This window comes from Euprymna scolopes, chromosome 27 (genome assembly GCF_053919585.1).
Source record: "Euprymna scolopes isolate OS-2025 chromosome 27, ASM5391958v1, whole genome shotgun sequence".
In the NCBI taxonomy this organism is placed as follows: Eukaryota; Metazoa; Mollusca; class Cephalopoda; order Sepiida; family Sepiolidae; genus Euprymna; species Euprymna scolopes.
This window is the reverse complement of record NC_136508.1, coordinates 110,684,620-110,706,603: the sequence shown is the minus strand read 5'-3', so window position 1 is coordinate 110,706,603 and position 21,984 is coordinate 110,684,620. Positions and strand designations below refer to the sequence as shown.

At 32.9% G+C, this 21,984-nt stretch overlaps 1 protein-coding gene and 1 non-coding gene across 2 annotated transcripts; both read left to right on the top strand.

Annotated features, from left to right (window-relative positions):
* Positions 1-1,551: 1,551 nt before the first annotated feature.
* LOC145249065 (uncharacterized) lies at positions 1,552-21,429 on the top strand. The gene is made up of 2 exons (XM_080110909.1): positions 1,552-2,004; positions 18,548-21,429. The coding sequence occupies exon 2, from the start codon at positions 20,202-20,204 to the stop codon at positions 21,423-21,425; it is 1,224 nt and encodes a 407-aa protein (XP_079967035.1). The 5' UTR covers positions 1,552-2,004; positions 18,548-20,201; the 3' UTR covers positions 21,426-21,429.
* LOC145249230 (U2 spliceosomal RNA) lies at positions 10,499-10,686 on the top strand. The gene has a single exon (XR_013863500.1). It is a non-coding gene; the product is annotated as a U2 spliceosomal RNA (small nuclear RNA).
* Positions 21,430-21,984: the final 555 nt, after the last annotated feature.

The window sequence follows — 21,984 nt, the reverse complement described above, 5'->3', positions numbered from 1 at the left end:
AGCAAAATCACGTAGGCCTATACACATTCTCTTCCGCACAGCAGATGCAATAACACAGTAACAATGACAAGACATCCCTATTAACACATAGGAAGAAGTTGAATCAGCAATACGAATTGAGATGCACCATGAACACGGATAAACTCACAACTGAAAGTTTCGTTGACAGCTGGCAACTGGACACCCAGCATTCAACACGAACGAATGTGCAACAAGCACTCATACACACTTCCATAGACCCACGTGCAAAGACAGCCAGCAACTACGCACCCCACGAACGAATGTGCAACAAGTGCTTGTACAGGCAATGTACACACACTACCGCAGACTCACTTGCGAAGACTTGTGTCAACACAAAGAAAATATTCCTTCCAAACAAACAATTCACTTCTCTGTCTAAGAAACTCGTTGCACACCTCAGCACATTAAAAAAATAGTAAACGCCTTTTCCATGCGTAAGTAAATACTTTTTTATGAACCCTCCGTTTTTGAAACAACCAACAGAAAAAAAATAGGCCGAAAAGTCAATTGCCCAAAATATTATTATTTAATATATATATATATATATATATATATATATATATATATATATATATATATATATATACTGCATATTTTTTCCTGGGAAGGGGGGGGGTATTGTGCAAGCCTGTTCTAGTCTCACACAAAACACGCATTCAAATTCAACACGTGCTGTATCCTTTCTTTTATTTGTTTCTTCACGAAATAAATTCTAGTTCGTTTATTTCAATAAATGCGTTGTTCGTTTCTTTCTCAATTCAATTTATTTTTCCTATTTTGTACGACTGGGGGATATGTAATATACCACCAGTTCACTACAAGTCCAACTTATATTTTGAACGAAAAGAAAAGGGAAATCAATAAAATTATATATTACCAAAATATATTACGATACTTGGTTTAAAATAACTTGAATTTGAACCGATTTAGGACAGAGTTATCTGCTCTTCTTAAAATTGAAAAATTCTTAGCGACGCTAATTTAGGGCATTACCTCTGAATAATCCAAATAATTCTCATATTAAAATAATAGCGAAACTATTTCACACAATCAACATAAATAAAACAAGTGTAACGGAACTATAGGAACCCAAAACCGGTATCATTTGAAAATCGTTCACTAATGTAAAATTGTGTCGCTTGCCAGACCAGAGTTCCTGTGGCAAGATTGAAGATTAAGTGGAAAAAATACTCTCAATTCTTATATCGTATAAAAGGATAAAATTCCTCATAATCACCGATATGTTACTACGTAAACAATACGTAAACAATAATATCGGTATTTCAGAAGTTAACAGTTTTAAATAAGCAGAGCTTTCGGTCAATGTCAAGTTTCTTTCCAACACCTCAAAAAACTTTAAAATGACGACTTTTAAATATATAGAAGTTTTTTTTTTTTTTTTTTTCAAAAATATACTTGGATGTTAACAGTAATTCGACTAAACCAAAAAATAATGAAATGTTCAAACTTAAAATACAAACCTGTTTTCGTATCGTCATATTTTATTTTATTTTTTTTTATGAAATGTATTAGAAAAATGAATTTTACAAAATAAATCTTCATATTTTTTTAATAAACTGCATTAAAAAAAATACCAAAATGAATTGCAAACAAACCTTAAGTATTGACAAAAATAATCTCAACTTGATAGAAAAACAATTCGGAACACTAATGAACGGACATTTTTTCACGAGGAACGAAATAATGATTATACCGTCTTATGATGACGTGAATCCTTTGTTCTTTAGCAGTTGATTTTTTTTTTTTTTAATAATTTCACGTTTAAATCGTGTTTTTCATCTTTTAATTTTGATTCTTTTATATTTTCATATATTTTATTTCTTAACGAATTGAACACACAAAACAAAAGTTGTATCAATTTACTAAAGAAATCCTAACAAACAAAACACATTTTCAGTTTTGAACACAAAAGAAAAAAAACGAATTCATCCCGATGTTTATATTGAATTCCTGAAATGAAAGGTAAGTTTTTTTTTCCTTTTACTTTTTAACAATTTAAAAATTCAATAACTTTTAAAATAATTTTAAACATTAAAAGCGTTTTTATTGCAATCCAATCAAAAATATGAAAAAATTACGAAAACTCATTGAGTTGAACAACTGCTATTATATTTTTAGTAAAAAAAAAAGTCTGTCACTAAGAAAAATGCAATTTTACCTAACTTATCGATAAAGTTACTTTTACCTATAAATAAGTTACTTGGTGAATAATCGTAATTTTTTAAAATATTACTATTTTCGAAATTTTAGTTAAGTACGTAATAATGTTTTTGTTTAAAACGACATAATTAAAAAAAAATCAATCTATCGACTCTATTGACCAAAAATCTCTTAAAATTATATTATTTAATCTGACATTTAATATCTATCAAAATATATATTATTTCGCTGGTGAATACCTTTGGATTGTTAATGGTTTCTCCAATATTTTAAATTTTCGCATGGGCACTTTCTCTTACAAATTTAATAAAATGAACACCTTCATTGACCATCATTAACTAGAAAAAAAACTTGATACATAAAAAAATAGTTGTAAAACTTTACAATCTAACCCAGCCTTTTCTACTCCTTAAAAATTTTGACTTTATTTTGGCGACTACGTTTTACCAACTTTAAAATATCAGCAAAAAGAATAAAATGATAAATATTTAAGTTTTTAAGCAGGGTGTGATAGTATGAACCATTACCTCCCCTTAAAGAACTCTTCAGTAAAGAAGTCTCGATATACCTTCACTTCCGTTTGACACGGAACTGGAGTTCAATAAAAAATGGGGACCGTGTTCCGCTTCTCATAAATGAATCTCATGTGTTGGTATTCTTTTACATAATGTTTCATGGTGGCAAGCGGTGGTGTTTCCCATTTGGGAAACCTTACGAACAGGTCGTCCCTATTATATACACACGACAGTAAAAGAAATATAAAAAAAAAATAAAATGAATAAAATTGGCCACGTTCAGACCGCATGGGAAAAATTAATACTTGGCTCCGAGCTTCAAACTGTGAGTAAGCATTATTTTTCGAGTTTCGTGTTTCAAATGCAACGAACATAAATATATATATATATATATATATACATGACTGTCATTAAAATAATATATACATATATTAGGAAGTATATGTATAAGTTCTCAGACGTTTAAGTTTTCCACGGAAAACACATATACATGTACATTTGTTCTGTCAGTTTATTAAAAAAAAAAGAATAAATAAAATAAAATAAATAAACGGAAAACTGAATTTATATCGTCTGGAACTAAACGAAATAAATAAATACAATAGCTTCAGACGAACCGTCGATGAATTGGTCATCCACAGACCTAACCGAAGCATTTCGATTATTTAAGCAAGGTTGTAATCTTTACTTCTCAGTTAAAAATATTTCGTTGGAAAAACAGGTCGACCACATCCTGCTACTGTCCGGAGAAGGCCTTAAAAGATACAACACTTGGTCATTCGGAAATGAGGCCGACAGGAATAATCCAGAAATAATTTGAAAAAAATTCGAGGAAAGACTGCAGCCACAATTAAACTTCCGAATCGCTCGTTTTTACCTGCGCCAGTATAATCAAAAGGAATCAGAGAATTTCGATGACTTTCTGGCTCGGTGTAAATCGCAGGCCGTGAAATGCAAGTTCCGGGATATCCAGGAAATGGAGGAACACCTCATCAAGCAGATTATATTAGGAACAAAGCACCCAGAACTCCAAAAGCAGCTTCTAGCGAAAGGTGAACATTTGACACTGCCGGAAGCTATAAACTGTGGTAGGACACATGAAGTTTCCATAACCCACATGAGACAGTTGGCTGAACTAGAGAAGAATAAGCATGAAATAGATGCAATCAAGTACAAACAGTGTAAGGCTCCTATCCGAGGCAAAAATGTCCAGCATGGTGTACCACATGTTCCGCGTGTGGACAACAAAATCATTGAGCTAAGGTCTGTGCAAGCAAAAATAAAAACGCAGCAGGACATTTTCCGACACGCACAACATGGAAAGATGGAGGTAATAAACTAGGACATGGAAAAGCACAAAGGGACCAGTACAAACACTGGAACACGGCAACCGTATGCACTCGGTAAATACCTCTCAGAGGGACAATGAAGGGATTTATAACAAGTTTGAACAAATGTCTTTCGACTCTATTCAAGAACAAGGCAACAGTCGGACAGAGGTTTTCACAGACCTTGTAATCAAGCTTCCCAACCTCCCAGGAACCAATTTTCTAAAAGCTACAGTTGACACAGGAGCCGAAGGCAACATACTTCCATTACGTACCTTCCGGAAGATGTTCCCACATCTAATAAGTGCAGCAGGACAGCTACTCCCCGGTGCAACAAAGGATGAACCAACTGTTCTAACAGCCTATAATGGTTCTCATATTATCCAACATGGATCCGTTAAAATAGCTTGTTCACAAAAAGGAATAGGGAAGACCATCAAATTCGTTATAGTGACAACAGAAGGGCCTACCATCATAGGACTACCTTCAATCAGAGACCTGAGACTGGTAACGTTACACTGTGCAATCCAGGAAACACCAGTCTCAGTACGTTCAACACAGGATCTGGTAAATATGTACCCAAACCGTTTTGACAATATCGGCAATTTTGAGGGCGAATATCACATTGTCCTGAAACCAGACGACACCCCTGTCATACATGCACAAAGAAAATGTCCTATACATATGAGGAAGGAAATCCAGACCGAATTGGAAAATATGATAAAACAAGGCATCACACGGAAAGTAACCGAGCCTACACCATGGGTCAGCAGCTTGGTTTATGTGCGGAAAGGCAATGGAAAGCTCCGTCTGTGTTTAGATCCAAAAGATTTAAACAAGGCCATCATGAGATGCCATTACACGACCTCAACAATGGAAGAACTTGCACATAAACCCTCTGGTGCCAAATATTTCTCCAAGTTGGATGCCAAGAATGGATATTTGTCCATCAAACTAGACGCAGCCTCACAAATGTTGACTACCTTCAACTCCCCTTTTGGAAGATTCTGTTTCCAGCGGATGCATTTTGGTCTAGTGATTTCTCAGGATGTGTTTGCCAAGAGGATGGACTGGAAAAGTGCTCTGGCACCTTAGGGCTAGTTGACGATGTCATCGTCTTTGGAAAAACCAAAGAGGAGAATGATAGGAACCTCCACAATCTAATGAGAATTGCTCAAAAGGAAGGACTGTGCTTCAACCGCGAAAAGTGTGCCATCAGTAAGAAACAAATTTGTTTGTTTTTTTTTTGCGCAATCTATGATCAGAATGGTATGCACCCTGATCCCTGCAAGGTAACAGAAATAAAAATGTTACCTAGTCCAGCAAACACTACCGACCTGCAAAGGATGTTGGAAATCATCACATATATGGCACCTTTCATTCCACACCTGTCCGATCTCACAGCACCTTTGAGAGATCTCCTTAAGAAAGAAGTGGAATACCAGTGGACAGAAAGTCACCAGAGATCCCTCCAGCAAATCAAGGATCTAATTTGCAAAGACATGTTGCTATCATACTTCGACCCTTCCAAGCAAACTGTTATCCAAGTCGATGCATCAAGTAAAGAACTCGGCGCCGCACTCTTGCAAGGAGGTAAACCCATAGCTTTTGCATCCAAGTCTTTAACAGAAATTGAACAACGCTATGCCAACATAGAGCAGGAGGTTCTTGAAGTTGTTTTCGGCTGCTAACGATTTCGAACTTATATCTATGGAAGTGTGTTCCAGGTGTAAAGTGATCATAAACCCTTGGAAATGATCAACTTAAAAAATTTGGTTGCAGCTCCACCTCGCCTCCAACGCATGCTACTACGTTTGCAGGGGTATGATTTGACAATTGTATATCGCCCTGGAAAAGATATGGCACTAGTAGATGGATTCTCAAGGTTACTTTATTTTTGTTGTTGCTGTTGTTGTTGTTGTTGTTGTTGGAGAGGAAGAAAGTTTAGCTCATATCAGTTTTTGCTTTCTTACGTTTTTTTTTACGATAGGTATTATAAAAAACTCAATATAGAAACAAATAGTTGTAAAACTTGACAATCTAACATAGCGCAGTTTATTCCTAAAAAGATTGACTTTAGTTTGGCGACTACGTTTCAATAGCTTTAAAATATCTGCAAAACGAATACAATACTAATAAGTATTTAAGTTTTAAGGTGGGTGATCACTTTCCTATATAAATAATACGTAAAATGAGTACCCACTTCATGACCAGTTAGCAGTCTATAATATCTGAATTTTTGTTGGAGGGAAAGGGAGTGGAGCTCATATAGTTTTTGCTTTCTTACGTTTTTTTTTTCGATGTGGATTAGATCCTATATGTTGTTAATTATTCTGTACTTCCTCTTAACAATTTAATCAACCAAAGATAACGTAAAAAGTGTAATTGTGACATTTATTTTGTTTCCTACCAGTATTTAGTTTAATTAATGATTTTTAAATGATTATCGGAACTTTCTAGATGGCTGTTTTATATCATCCAATTTTTCTAATTTTAACATAAGACTCGGTACGAATTTTTAAAAGTTTATTTAACGCTTCCAAATAAGTTAACGCACAAAGCAAGCTTATCCAAGTAAGTAGAAGAGTTACTTATGTTGCCTTTGGTAACAATCATTTGTTATGTATTTGATTTTTTTTACCATTTTTTCGTTTTTTGTTTAAAATGCCCATTTAATTCATTAAATTGTTACATGAAAGTACAAATTAGTTAATGAGGACCCAATTTCTCATGTTAAGAATAGCTTTCTAAATAATATCCTGAATCTTAAAAAAAAATAGAATGTATGATTAAAAAAATGTCTCCTCCCCGGATTTAAAAATTTAAATCAAACTTCTTTTCATAGAATGTAAAAAATAAATAGGATGGCACTTTTTTAAATTTCAAATATGAATTTGAATTTTAACATTTAAAAAAGCCAACAACAATATTTTTGCGGTATCTATTGTTTATTAAATTAGTTGGGTTTTTTTGTTTGTTTTTTTTTAATTTTTTATTACATTTCACCCTAAACAAGGCACATTGCCACTTTGATGTAGGGGGCTACTATGAAGGACCTAAGCTACAGGGGTACTACATAGGGAGTTGGGTAGCAAGATATTGGTTCACATCAAATTTGAACTTCTGCATGTCAGTACAGTTGGGGAAGCAGGGACCCGGAAGGGAATTCCAAAGTTTAGCTGTTCTAGGGAAGAAACTGCTGAAGTAGAAGGCTCTCTTACATCTAGGGATCTCTACTGTGAAGGGGTGGGATTTAACTGCTTGTCAGGTTTGTCGAGGGTATTTATGTCGAGGGGGTGCAAGTGCTTGCAGTTCATTGGAGCATTCACCATTAAAGTACTTGTAGAAAAGGCAGAGAGATGCAACATTTCATCGATAGGGCAGAGGCTGAAGCTTAGATGACAGTTCAGAACCTTTCAGGTTGGTGACGCTATTTTGAACCTTGTCTAGGAGCGAGAGACTAGTAGTAGATGCACTAGCCCAAATATGAGAAAATACTCCATACATGGGCGAATGGTGGCCTTATAGAGGTACAGGGTACTTTAGTAGCTTTCTAGCACGGTAGAGAGAACCTACATTCTTCACAGCCGTCCTGGCAATTCTCTAAATGTAATTGTTCCAACTCATGTTTCCTGTGAACATTAGGCCAAGGAGTTTAAAAGATGTACTTTCAGATAAAGAGTCTTTGGCCATTGCAATTGGTGGTTGAGAAGGTTTCTTGTAGTTTTGAAGGAAACAAGTTTAGTCTTGGCAGCATCTAATGTGACCATCCATTTTTGTCCCCATTCCACTACAGATTGGAGGTCATCCTTTAGCGTTTCTGCCATTTCTTTAGATATGTGTTCATTTGTTTTCCTGTTGTGTCTGTTATAGAGCTATGTGTCATCAGCATATATACCTATCTCACAGGCAATATTGTCAGGGAGGTAATTTATGAATATTAGGAATAATAGTGGTCCAAGAATAGACCCTTGAGGCACTCCTGCATTTATATCATATTGTTTAGATATACGACCATCGAAGACAACTTGGACTTTTCTCTTATCTAAAAATGATTTAATTATGTTAAGTATTCTTCGAGTGATACTGTATGATCTGATTTTCCTGAGAAGACCTTCATGCCATACCCTGTCAAAAGCCTTAGATATATCTAGAGCTACGACTCTATGCTCCCTTGCTTTGTCCAGTGAATGATATATATGTCCAGAGATTACAGTTAGGATGTCTGCTGTGGAACGGGCTTGCCTGAATCCATATTGTTGGTCGGTCAAAAGTTTAGCATCTATGAGGTGATGGACTAGAGCTTGGTTAATTATGGACTCAAATATTTTGGCGAAAAGAGGGAGGAGGTTAATGACGCTATAATTTACTGGTTGCAGTTAAATACACTGTTGACATTTATGCTGAATACACCCCCATCTATGGTAGCACATTAAAGTCCGTGAACGGACAAATTCTTTCTGATTCTCTCTCCTCTGATCTTTAGCATATGGCAGGATGGGAAAAGAGGTGGCTAGTTACATTTAATGCATCTAAAACCAAGCTTCTATCTTTACATCATTAACGCTCTGATCCCCATCAAAAAGTGTCACTGTGACATTTATTTGGTAGTTTCCTACAAGTATTTTGTTTACTTATTGATTTTGGAATGATTATCGGAACTTCCATTATAACTACTTTTTATAAGCCAAATTTTCTAATTCTAACATAAGACTCAGTACGAATTTTTAAAAGTAAATAAACACTTCAAAATAAGTTAAAGTACAAAATAAGCTTATCCAAGTAGGTAGAAGAGTTACTTATGTCGCCTTTGGTAACAATCATTTATTATATATTTGATATTTTACCATTTTCTTCGTTTTTGTCTAAAATGCCCACTTTATTTCTTTTTAATTGTCAGTTAAAATTACATAGTTATCAAGGACCACTTTTCTAATGTTAAGAATAGCTTTCTAAATAATATCATTATTAATAATAAGTGTAGGGGTCCTTTAAAAAAAATGTCCCCTCCCCGGATATAAAATTTTAATTTAAACTTCGTTTTCATAGAATTAAAAAATCCATGAATTTTAAAATTGAAATTTAATTTTTATAGAATGTAAAAAATAAACAGGATGACACTTTTTTAAATATCAAATATGAATTTGAATTTTAACATTTAAAAAAGCCAATAACAATATTTTTACAGTAACTTTTTGTTTACAAAATTAGTTGGTTGCAGTTAAATGGGTCGTAAACATTTATGTTTACGACACTACCATCTATGGTAGCACATCAAAGACCGTGAACAGCCAAATACTCGCTGATTCTCTCTCCTCTGGTCTTGAGCGTGTGGTAGAATGGAGAAAGAAGTGGCTGGTAACTTTTAATGCATCTAAAACCAAGCTTCTATCTTTACATCATCAACGCTCTGATCCTCATCTGGTATCGATTCAAATGAATGGCTTTCCTCTTGGGGAGGCTTCATGTTTTGACAAGCTTTGTTGCGCTTTTCTTTTCCCTGCGGCCTCTTTCTAACAGAAGAAATGTTGCGAGCTTGTCTCTGCTTTGTTATTTTCATGGCAGGTGCTCGTCTGGGTTCCGCTCTGTGGTTCCCCCCCCAAAAAAAAATTTTCATGAGAAACACCCATCTAGCTGAAAACACCATCAGTGATTTCCCCTACTCTTTGTCTGTGCCTAAACTTAAACGTAGATTCCATGAAAAAAGCTTCTTTCTTAGAACTGCACGCCTGTGGAATTGTTTTCTGTTTGCCTGCTTTCCAGCTGACTACAATATCGGCGTCTTCAAGTCCAACATAAACAAATTCTTCATGAGCCATTCCAATTAGTTAACAAATTTACCGAATTTCAACTACTGACGATTACTATGATATTTCCTATTGACTACTGTACAGTTTTTAACCCGTATCCTCGAGTGGCCTCTTGACCTTGATAAGTGGTGACGCCTATGTAAAAAAAAATCGTCACTGTATTTCCTCCTCCTAACAATTTTCTCTCTCAACTTCCAGAACACGTCTGTCTTCTCACCAACAGGTTTTTTTTTTTTATTAAAAAAAACTGACTGCATTTCATTTTCATATGTGTGCAGTGGTCGGTGTGATCACTTATAAAGCCACAGCGATTCCATGAGACTACATCTTTTAAACCACAGCTGCAATCTTTAATCTCTCTCAGATCCCACCTGACGGTAAGTCGTACAACCACACAAAACACAAACATGTGGGCACTTGCTTCTTTGACTATTCCATTCAATTCAACATTGGTGAATGTTCTTTTTTTTAAAAACAGAACAACAAACAAAAATGTATGAGTAAAAAATTCCCCGAATTTCACTTAATAATAATCATTTTTATAGAATGTAAAACAAAAAATAAATTGCTTTTTTTGTAAAATATCGAATATGAATTTGAATATTAACATTTAAGAAAGTCAACTACAATATTTTTACTGTACATTTCTTGGTCTTTTGGCTAGGATCAAAGTGTAGTATCTGTTCTGATACTACACTTCGCCTTTTCTGACCTCGATCAGTGGAGCAGAAATCCTTCTAGATTAAAACAGCTTTTATTTTTGATACTTTTGTTCTCATTTAGAGTGCTCCTCTTTGGGGTGCTAGATATTTTCCACATTAAAGACCAACTTTATGCCTAATTCTGCTCTCGTATGGGGGCAAGTAAATGGAAACAATATTTTTACGGTATCTTTTGTTTAATAAATTAGTTGGTGAAAATTGTTGAATAGTTAACAACACATGGGCTTTTATCCTCCTTAAGAAACATAAAAAAGCCAAAATATATATTAGCCACCTCCCTCCTCACTAATTGCTGAAAAATTAGAAATTGCAACTAATTACATGCCTGGTTATCAAAATATCAGTAATGCACAAGATCCCGTTTTCTTACTGAGGTGGAGGTCCCTACGAAAAGAGTATCTGAAAAAAAAATGTTATATGATGGTGGGTTCTTGTGAATTAACTTGCATACATGCATTGAATCCGTGCTTTTATGCACTGTGTTATAAACATTTCTTGGTCTTTGGTGCTAGGAGCAATGTGTAGTATCTGATCTAATACTACACTTCACCTTTTTTATCTTGATCGATGGAGCAGAAATCCTTCTAAATTGAGGCAATTTTTATTTTTTTTATTTTTGTTCTTATTTAGAGTGCCCTTTTTGGGGGGAGCTGGATTTTCCCCACATTAAAAACCGACCTTATGTCTTACTCTGCTCTCGTGGGGAGGCAAGTAAATAGAAACAATATTTTTTGTTTAATAAATTAGTTGGTGAAAATTGTCGAATAGTTAACAACACATAGGCTTTTATACTCCTTAAGAAACGTATAAAAGCCGAAATATATATATTAACCACCCCCCTCCTCACTAATTGCTGCAAAATTAGAAATTGCAACTAATTACATGCCTGCTTGACAACAAACTGGCCATGAAGTCAGTGTTCATTTTATCTTTTATATAGGAAAGTGATCTCCTACTCTAAAACCTAAAATATTTATTATTTTTTAATTACTTCAGTTCGTATATTTTAAGGCTGTTGAAATATAAAAGCCTCCAAAAGGTACAAATTGAAGATTTAGGGGAAAACTATGCTGGATTAGATAGTAAAGATTTACAAAAATATTTTTGTTTTTATTTGTTTTGTTTTTGTATAACAGAAACGTATTCTGTGTGCGTGTGAGTAGTCTAGTTTTAATAGACAACTTCTATTTGATCTATTTTTTAGTTTTAATGAAAGAAATCACATTAAACAATTATGTGTTGGTCTAGACTTTCGTACGTGTTAAATATGCAGGAAACAATTATATATATATATATATATATATATATATATATATATATATATATATATATATATATATATATATATATAATGTCCATGGGTTTTGGTTTTGATTCAAGCTGATGCACCCAAGTCCTATGGATATATTTTTTTATTTTTGAAATCGAAACTTTATAATATAAAAAATCGATATAACATTAATTTTATAATAATAGATACGAAGTATGCAAGAATTAAAATATCACATTTAAGTTGAAATTATCACAAGGCTATACCGGGCGTCTCTGCTAACTTAGATAAATACTTTTGCAGTTCTAATAAAAGAGCTACAATCATATCAGAACGATTCCATTTATGCTGAACATCTACAGAATGCCAAGGTACAAATTGAAGATTTAGGGAAAAACTATGCTGGATTAGATAGTAAAGATTTACAAAAATATTTTTGTTTTTTACTTTGTTTTTTGTATAACAGACATGTATTTTGTGTGCGTGAAGGTGGTGTATTTTTAATATACAATTTTTAATTAATCTATTTTTCATGGAACAATTTTTTAGAGCAATGTACCGACAACTCTTTTTTAATTTCTAAAATTCTAAACTACTTGTACAACAGCAACAGCATGTATGTCATTAGTTTGGTTGCAATTGTTTAATGACACAGAACTGCAGCGTCAGTTTAAAAATGTTTCAGCAGTCAATGGTTAATTACAAAAATAAGTTTCCTGCATATTAAACATGTACAACTGTCATGCATATTAAACATGTACAACTGTCATGCATATTAAACATGTACAACTGTCATGCATATTAAACATGTACAACTGTCATGCATATTAAACATGTACAACTGTCATGCATATTAAACATGTACAACTGTCATGCATATTAAACATGTACAACTGTCATGCATATTAAACATGTACAACTGTCATGCATATTAAACATGTACAACTGTCATGCATATTAAACATGTACAACTGTCATGCATATTAAACATGTACAACTGTCATGCATATTAAACATGTACAACTGTCATGCATATTAAACATGTACATCTGTCATGCATATTAAACATGTACAACTGTCATGCATGTTAAACATGTACAACTGTCATGCATATTAAACATGTACAACTGTCATGCATATTAAACATGTACAACTGTCATGCATATTAAACATGTACAACTGTCTAGACCAACACGTAATATTGTATGTGATTTCTTTCACTAAAAATTTGAATTTTATTTTAATTGCAAATATATTTATTATTAATTGAAATGTTTTACTTTTTACAAATCCTCAAAAATATGTTTAACAAATTTCCTCTACATGTTCGAATGCTTTCTAAATAATAATTTCATTCTTTCACTAAAAGTTACGCAAATCTTTCGAATGGGGTGCTCTTGAATTGACTCCCCTTTAAAAGAGGTTCTTTAAAAATAAAAACAAATATATTGTCCAACTAACAGTAATGCACAAGATCCGTTTTCTTTCCGAGGTGGGGGTCCCTACGAAAGAGTATCTGAAAAAAAAATTATATGATGGTGGGTTCTTGTGAATTAACTTGCATACATGCATTGAATCAGCACCTTTATGCACTGCATTATAAACACGGTCTGAAAGATCTGAGTTTTTTAAAGTTAAGCACTTTCGAACTGTGTCAGGAGTTATTATTATGGGCTCATAAGGAGTTTTCACACGGGTTATCAAAGATATTGAATACAACCTGTGGTGTCCCCTGGAAGCTGAGTGACAACAAGTCTCCCCAGATTTTCTAGTACTCTCCATGTTCGATAACATTTGCAAATCAATTTGCATTATCGCAACAGCTGCTTTCCATTGATTTCTCATTGGCAGCAGCCATTAGTCTTTACTGGAATTTGAGTGGCAATAAGCCTTGCCAAGGTCCCAGTTCTCTTCGCACTTACACAGTGGAGGTCTTCTTAGTGCTCACTCCTAGATCTTTCCTTCCTCCTTGACTACTTGACTATTTCGTTTCACTCTTTTTTTGGGGGGAGAGTGATGTGGCAATGGGGTATGGGTATGGAGTTAGAGAACTTATAGGTATGCTGCTTCAATGTTTTTGGTTCCATGTAGCACTTCATGTTTTGTCTCTGCATGTGTGTAAGTCTCCACATTCAATATTTCAGCTGTTTCCATTATTGTTGTTTGTTGTATTTTTCTAGGCATTCCTTTGATTCCATGTTTTCTCTCTCTCTCTCTCTCTCTCTCTCTCTCTCTCTATATATATATATATATATATATATATATATATATATATATATATATATATTTCTCTATATTCTATATATGTTTTCTCTCTGGTCTACACTTTTGGTTCATCTGTGTTAAGTCTCCACATTCGTCTATGTTTTTCAAGGGTTTTCCTTAATATTTCAGCTGTTTTCATTATTGTTGTTTGCTGTATTTTTCGAGATTGTTCCTAGTGCTCCTACTATTATAGGTATTATTTGGATTTTCTTCATCTTACATATCCGTTTCAGCTCTCTGGCTTGCTCTGTGTATTTGCTCCGTTTCTCCTTTTCTTCCATATTTACCCTGTGGTCAGCTAGAACAACAAAGTCTACGATTTGGCAGGATTTTTCTTTCTTGTTAATTATTACGGCATCTGATATTATTATTATTATTATTATTATTATTATTATTATTATTATCTATAGATTACTAGGATAGCATGTGTGTTATTTTCTGTGTCATGCTTACATCCGGGTTACTGTTGTTTAATTGTTACAGACTTCCATTTCTTGTAATAAATAATTTTACCAAGAAATCTTCATAAGTTTTGGTTTCGGTTTTGATTATAGCTGATGGCAATTCAGTAATTTTTTATAAATAATTTTATCAAATATTCTTCATAAGTTTTGGTTTCATATTTTCAGTTTCAATTTAAGCTGATGCACCCAAGTCCTATTGATATATTTTTTTTATTTTTGAAATCGCAACTTTATAATATATATATAATCAATAGAACATTAACTGTATAATAATATATACGAAGTCTGCAAGAATAAAAATATATTTAAGCATAAATTATGACCGGACTAGGCCAGGCGTCCCTGCTAAGTTAGATAAATGCTTTTGCAGTTTTAATAAAAGAGCTACAATCATATCAGAACGCTTCCGGTTATGCTGAACATCTACAGAATGCCAACATCAATATATTACATATTAATAAGCCCCCTGTGAAGTAAAGGTGTTTTTTTGTCTTAAATTACTACAGAATGCCAACATCATTATATTTCATATGAATAAGTCCCCTGTGGAATTTTCACAGGTCCCGCTAGTTATTATTATTGTTTTGCTATAATTTTATGGCATTTAATTTTGCTGGCTGTGTATTTTATAAAATAATGAAAGTCTGTTTTCGTAGTCATGCAAATATTGATCAAGTCTTAACTCAGCATTACGTCGGCTTTCCCTGGAACATGATGTCAACAGTTGGATACTGCCGAACATTGTCGATATGTAGCATCATTATTATTTCTATCGACAATGCTCTTAAATTACCAGAAAAAAGAAAACACTTTTTTGTCTTAACTTACCAGAAAAAAGGGAAAAAAAAACTTTTTTGTCTTAACTTTCCAGGAAAAAAAGAAAAAAAACTTTTTGTCTTAAATCACCAGAAAAAAAAGAAAAAGCTTTTTTGTCTTTAATTACCAGAAAAAAGAAAAAAACTTTTTTGTCTTAACTTTCCAGGAAAAAAAGAAAAAAACTTTTTGTCTTAAATCACCAGAAAAAAAAGAAAAAGCTTTTTTGTCTTTAATTACCAGAAAAAAAAGCAAAAAACTTTTTTGTCTTAAATGATCAGAAAATAGCAAAGAAAAAACACTTTTTTGTCTTAAATTACCAGAAAAAAGCAAAGAAAAAAAAACTACCATAATTTAAAATTTTGTTTAACTCAGTGAAGTAAAGGCGTTTTTATTTGTCTTAAATTTTTTTCAAGCAAAAGGTTGGGGGATGTTTATACAATGCTAGGGCAGTCACCGTGTGGCATTGTAATTGGCCCAGCTTTATCTTCTAAGAATGAGGATGTAGGGGGATGTTTATACAATGCTAGGGCAGTCACCGTGTGGCATTGTAATTGGCCCAGCTTTATATTAAGCAGCAGAACCCGAGGGTATGTAGTGTTTGTATTATTTTATTGGCAACGCTCGGCATTATTTGGCTGTTAATTTTATGTCTGGAGGAAGCTGAGCAAACGTTGAGTTACGTCTGGGTCAATATCTGCATGAGTACACTTTTTTGGTTATTTTAAAAACTTTTTATGGTTTAAATACTTAGTGATATAAATAATTTTTCAGTTTATTTGTGTTGTTTTTACTTAAGCAAATATAATTAGAATTTTTTTACTTAAGCAAATATAATTAAAATTTTTTACTTAAGCAAATATAATTAAAAAATTTTACTTTAGCAAATATAATTAGAATTTTTTTACTTAAGAATATATAATTAATCTGTTACTTTAGCAAATATAATTAATCTTTTACTTTAGCAAATATAATTAAAAAATTTTACTTAAGCAAATATTATTAAAATATTTTTACTTTAGCAAATATAATTAATTTTTTTACCTTAGCAATTATAAATAAAACAATTTACTTTAGCAAATATTATTAAATTTTTTACTTTAGAAAAAAAATTAACGTTTTTAGTTGTTTAGCAAATATAATAAAATATTTTACTTTATGCATTAATTGAATCTTTTTATTTAGCAAATATTATTAAAACTTTTTACTTTAACAAATATAATTGAAATTTTTTACTTTAGCAAATATAACTGAAATTTTTTACTTTAGCAAATATAATTAATTTTTTTATTTATCAAATATAAAAATTTTATACTTTCTCAAATATAATTAATTTTTTTACATTAGCAAATATAATTAAACATTTTTCTGTAGCATATATAATTAAAAAAATTACTTTAGTAAATATATTAATAAAAATTACTTTAGCAAATTAAATAAAATTTTTTTACTTTAGCAAATATAATTAAAAAATTTTACTTTAGCAAATATAATTAAAAACTTTATTTTAGCAAATATAATTAATATTTTTTATTTTAGCAAATATAAGTAAAAACTTTATTTTAGCAAATATAATTAAAATCTTTTATTTTCGCAAATATAATAATTTTTTTTTATTTTAGCAAATATACTTAACATTTTTTATTTCAGCAAATATGATTAAAAGGTTTAATTTAGCAAATATAATTAAATTCTTTTATTTTGGCAAATATAATTTACATTTTTTATTTTAGAAAATATAATTAACATTTTTTATTTTAGCAAATGTAATTAAAACTTTATTTTAGCAAATATAATTAAAACATTTTATTTTCGCAAATATGATTAACATTTTTTTATTTTAGCAAATATAATTAACATTTTGTATTTTATCAAATATAATTAACATTTTTTAGTTAAGCAAATATAATTAAAAACTTTATTTTAGCAAATATAATTAAAATCTTTTATTTTCTTAAATAAAATTACCATTTTTTATTTTAGAAAATATAATTACCATTTTTTATTTAGCAAATATAATTAAAAACTTTGTTTTAGCAAATATAGTTAAAATCTTTTTATTTTAGCAAATATAATTAACATTTTTAATTTTAGCAAATGTAATTAAAAACTTTTACTTCAGCAAATATAATTAAAAACTTTATTTTAGCAAATATAATTAACATTTTTTATTTTAGCAAATATAATTAACATTTTTTATTTTAGCAAATATAATAATTTTTTTACATTTTCTTTAGCAAATATTATGAAAAAAATTTGTTTAGAGAACAAGTGAACATTTTGTATAGCACGAACACACATTTTACATCATATGAATTCACATGACTTAAACAGGGATTAATACCAAAGCAAAACTATTGACACTCTTTCAAATTGTCATAGATTTTCTATATGAACCAGTCAAACGTTTTTGTCTGTGAAACGATATCTCTTAATAATCAGGAAGATTCAACTTTCTTTATGATTTACCCCCCCCCTCAAACCAAAGTTCTAGAAATTGTTATGCAAGACCAACCGTTTTTCCTTAGTACAGAAAAAGAAGCATGCTTTCAACACTTGATGAAGGTGACCGGGTGCAGCGACTGAAACGTTAAGAACAATAGTCCGATTAATCCAAATAACACAAGCATTCACATCTCATCTCAAATATTCAGAATTGTAAATTCATTTTGTTTAAAAACAAATATTACATTAAAAGTACTAATTATATTTTGTTTACAAACAAGTGTTACATGGAGAAGTACTAATTATATTTTGTTAATAAACAAATATTATATGAAGAATTAATAATTATATTTTGTTTTTCAACAATAATGATGTTTGAACATTTTTATGAGTTACAGACTCACCTTCAAACCCACGGTTAGAATTCCTGTAATGCAGAGCCAACCCATTTTTCCTTAGTAGAGCAAAAGTATCATGCTTTCAACACCTGAAGAAGGTGACAGAGTGTAGCGACCGAAACGTTGTGCTAATAACACAAAGATAAGAATAATAGTCCAATTAATCAAAATAACACAAGCATTCACAACTCATTCCAAACTTCAGAATTTTAAATTCATTTTGTTTACTAATTTGTTTATATTTTTTAAGAATATGTTAAAAAATTAGATAATACTACATGAAATCTATTTTATATATTTATTTTATATTTTCAGAGTTTGCAGCAATCAACAGAAATCAATTATTTGATAAGAATGGATCTTCATTATCTGTTGATGATGTAAGAAAATCATAACATATTTGGAAATGTCCATATGTAAATTTCGTGAAAATATCAGAAAGCAAAGAAATTATAGACTTGTGAAACACGTGACATCAAATTTGATGCAAAGAAGTTCAAACATTATTCTTGAGTTCTCTTTCATATAGCATTACCATCAATGAATAAGATTACCATCAATGTAAAATCTGTTGTTTAAGAAAAATACAAATTTTATTATCTTAACAGAATAAACATCCGCTAAAACTAAAATCAGTACAAATGAAAATATATTTTACGAACAAAAATTGTGTTTTTCATTGAAATTAAGGCCATTTTACTATATGCAAAGTAATATGGAAAACAAACTACATTCTTCTGAAGTATGTGGTAGCTATTTCAAAAAGAAGTCACATTTGTTGCGACATATGCGAACAGATACAGGAGATGCTGGGTTAAACAGAGCTGAGAGGGAAAAGATTACCAAATACCAGGGTCTTATGTATGACATGAAAAGAAACTGGAACCTTAAGAAGATCTCTATCATTCCAGTAATTATAGGAGCAACCGGACTTATGAAAAAGAATTTTACAAACTATCTTACAAATATACCAGGTAAACCAAGTGCAAAGGAGATTCAAACAATTGCACTTAAAGGGACGGTTAGAATCTTAAAAAGATCTCTCGGTTGGAGTGTCTAAAATAGCAGGTGTATGTTTGGCATCTGGTAGGATGCCCCATCCCTGGCTTAAACAAAATGATAAGAAAAATGAAACAAAGAGAGAAAAGCCACATTTTTGTGAAATACGTGGTTCCTCTTTTGCACATAAGTCATCTTTGTTGCGACATATGCAAACACATACAGGAGAGAAACTGAATGCCAACTAGACACTATCCTCGAGTGCCTAAGGTCTCTCTGTACAGGGGTTTGTCAGAAATTCTGATATGAGGACACTTCATTGGAAGTAAACCCTGACTAAATATTCAAAGAAATGGTGTGCTATCTCCTCAAGCCATCCAGCACGTCCCCCAGTTTGCAGACGGGGGCACCCCCTTTAGCAATAAAGGGCAGCTTTGAATAAGAAATAAAAAGCCGTGGACAATAGGGAAATCAAAACAACATATGAAAGAAAATAAAAACGCATACTGGCAGGTCGGCACCCAGGATAAAAAGGGCCCTTCAACCTGTTCATATGTCAGGCGGGAAGATGCAAACAATGGTGTAAACCTTCCGAACTCTGGAAGTGGCTCTCCAACCATGACAGAGGATAACCAGGGTCAGCCATCAGGCCTTGATAACAGAGGTCCTGGCCCCCAAACATCAAATTCAGCAACAAGAAGAAAGAAAAATACAAGAGGCTTAAAAGCTCAGCCGTGGTCTGTTGCGGAAAAGAAGGTGCTACTGTTTTGCTACCACTACTCGAAGTTCCAAAAGTGGAGCAAAACATCCACTGACATTCTTACCGAGAAAATAAAAGATACTAACCTACCTGAAGAGAAAAAATCTACACCTATTGCCCACCTGCGATCACTTATTTCGCAGATAGGAAGAGCAAAATGAAATTAAGACTGCAGCTCTAAAGGAGGCAGAAAAAGACTACATTCCTATTATGGAAGAGGAGAACATTCGAAGAATGGAGTCAAGATGGACCTGGGAAGAAAAGTGGATACTGATGTGGGCAATGGAATATGCTCAAGCAAAATATTCCAAACAAAAACAAAGGACAGAGACTTGGAGGGAAATATTCTTTCATTTCTGTCCAGGCAAATGGAATGGCCCATCTCCAAAAATTAGGTCAGAAAGATACAATAGCCTAAAGGTGATGAATGAGGAAGAAATAAGACAACTAAAAACAGAAGTCGCATCCCTCATTAAAACAAACCAGAACCCACTTCAAAACCCCATAGAAATACCACCCAATAACCTACCCATATCTACGAATGGAAATGAAAGAACCACAAATAGTCCCACACTGGACCTTGATTCTTCGGCACCAATGCTAACAGGTGAAATACCACAAACACCAGCAACACTCCCTCAGGAAATGCCCGAGGTGGATGATGACCAGTTAGTCTTGGAAGAAGAACTATGTAAGACCATTGAGGAGGTCCAACGGATGGGACTTCAAGAAAGACAAATGCTGCCTAAAATAACAACCACGAGAGCAACAAAGGTAGCAATAAAAAGGGGTAATGTAGCTCTCAAGAGACTAGTGCCATATAGCACAACCCTGACTGAGTTAAATGAGGTGTCTTATGCCTCAGGACTCTACATTGTAAGGAAAGTAATGCCAACATTCCAAAAACAACGGGAACCAGAGGCAAAAGACAAAATACCACGCTGGAAACAAAAGATCCAAAACCAGCTAAACCTGTGCCGAAGGGAATTGTCCCAGATTAAACAATTCCTAGCCGCCCCTGCTGTACAGGGACGACTGAAGAACATCATCGGCAAACTCAGCAGGAAATATGGTACAAAAGCAGGACAGCTACAAAACGTAGCTAGAGAATTAGAAGGAAAAATCCCAGCACTTTCCAAACGCATTAAGAAAAGAGAAAGAAAGAATAGGGCAAAGCATGAAAACAAAACATTTAAGCAGAATGCTCGGTTATTTTACCGTAACCTAATAAGGGACACTATAATGGTGAATAACCCGCCCAAAATACAAGAGCTGGAGGATTATTGGAGGCCTCTCTTTGAGAACGAGATCACCCATAACAAAGAGGCTCAATGGATCCATACCATTGAGAGGAGCCTAGAAAATAAGCCAGAGATGCCGGAGCCAAAGATAACAGCTGGCACTATAAAAACGAAGCTAAAAAGCCTGGCATAGACAATCTCCCCTATTTCTGGCTGAAACAACTAACATCATTACATGGGCCTTATAGCAGTTGTTTCAACAGAATATTGAGCAGAGAAGAAACCACACCAGAATGGCTATTAAGAGGAGATACAACCCTCATAGCAAAGACAAAAGAAACGCAACGCCCTAATAAATACAGGCCCATTTGCTGTCTCACTACCACCTACAAACTCTTCACTGGCCTTGTTGCGGACAGTATATACCAACACCTCTCCTGCGCCACATATCTTGAAAAAGAACAAGCAGGCTGTAGGAGGGACTGTCTAGGTACCAAAGACCAGCTCTTAACAAATAAAACTATCTTGGAAGACTGTAGGAAGAGACAGCGAAATTTAAGTATGGCTTGGATTGATTATCAGAAGGCTTATGACAGTGTACCACACACGTGGCTTCTATGCTGTCTAGAGCTATATAAGATACACCCGATAATCAAACAGGCCATAGCTACACAAATGAAAATGTGGCAAACAAACATGACATTAAGCCACACAAAAGGAAATATAAGGGTCACGGACGTAAACATCAGGCG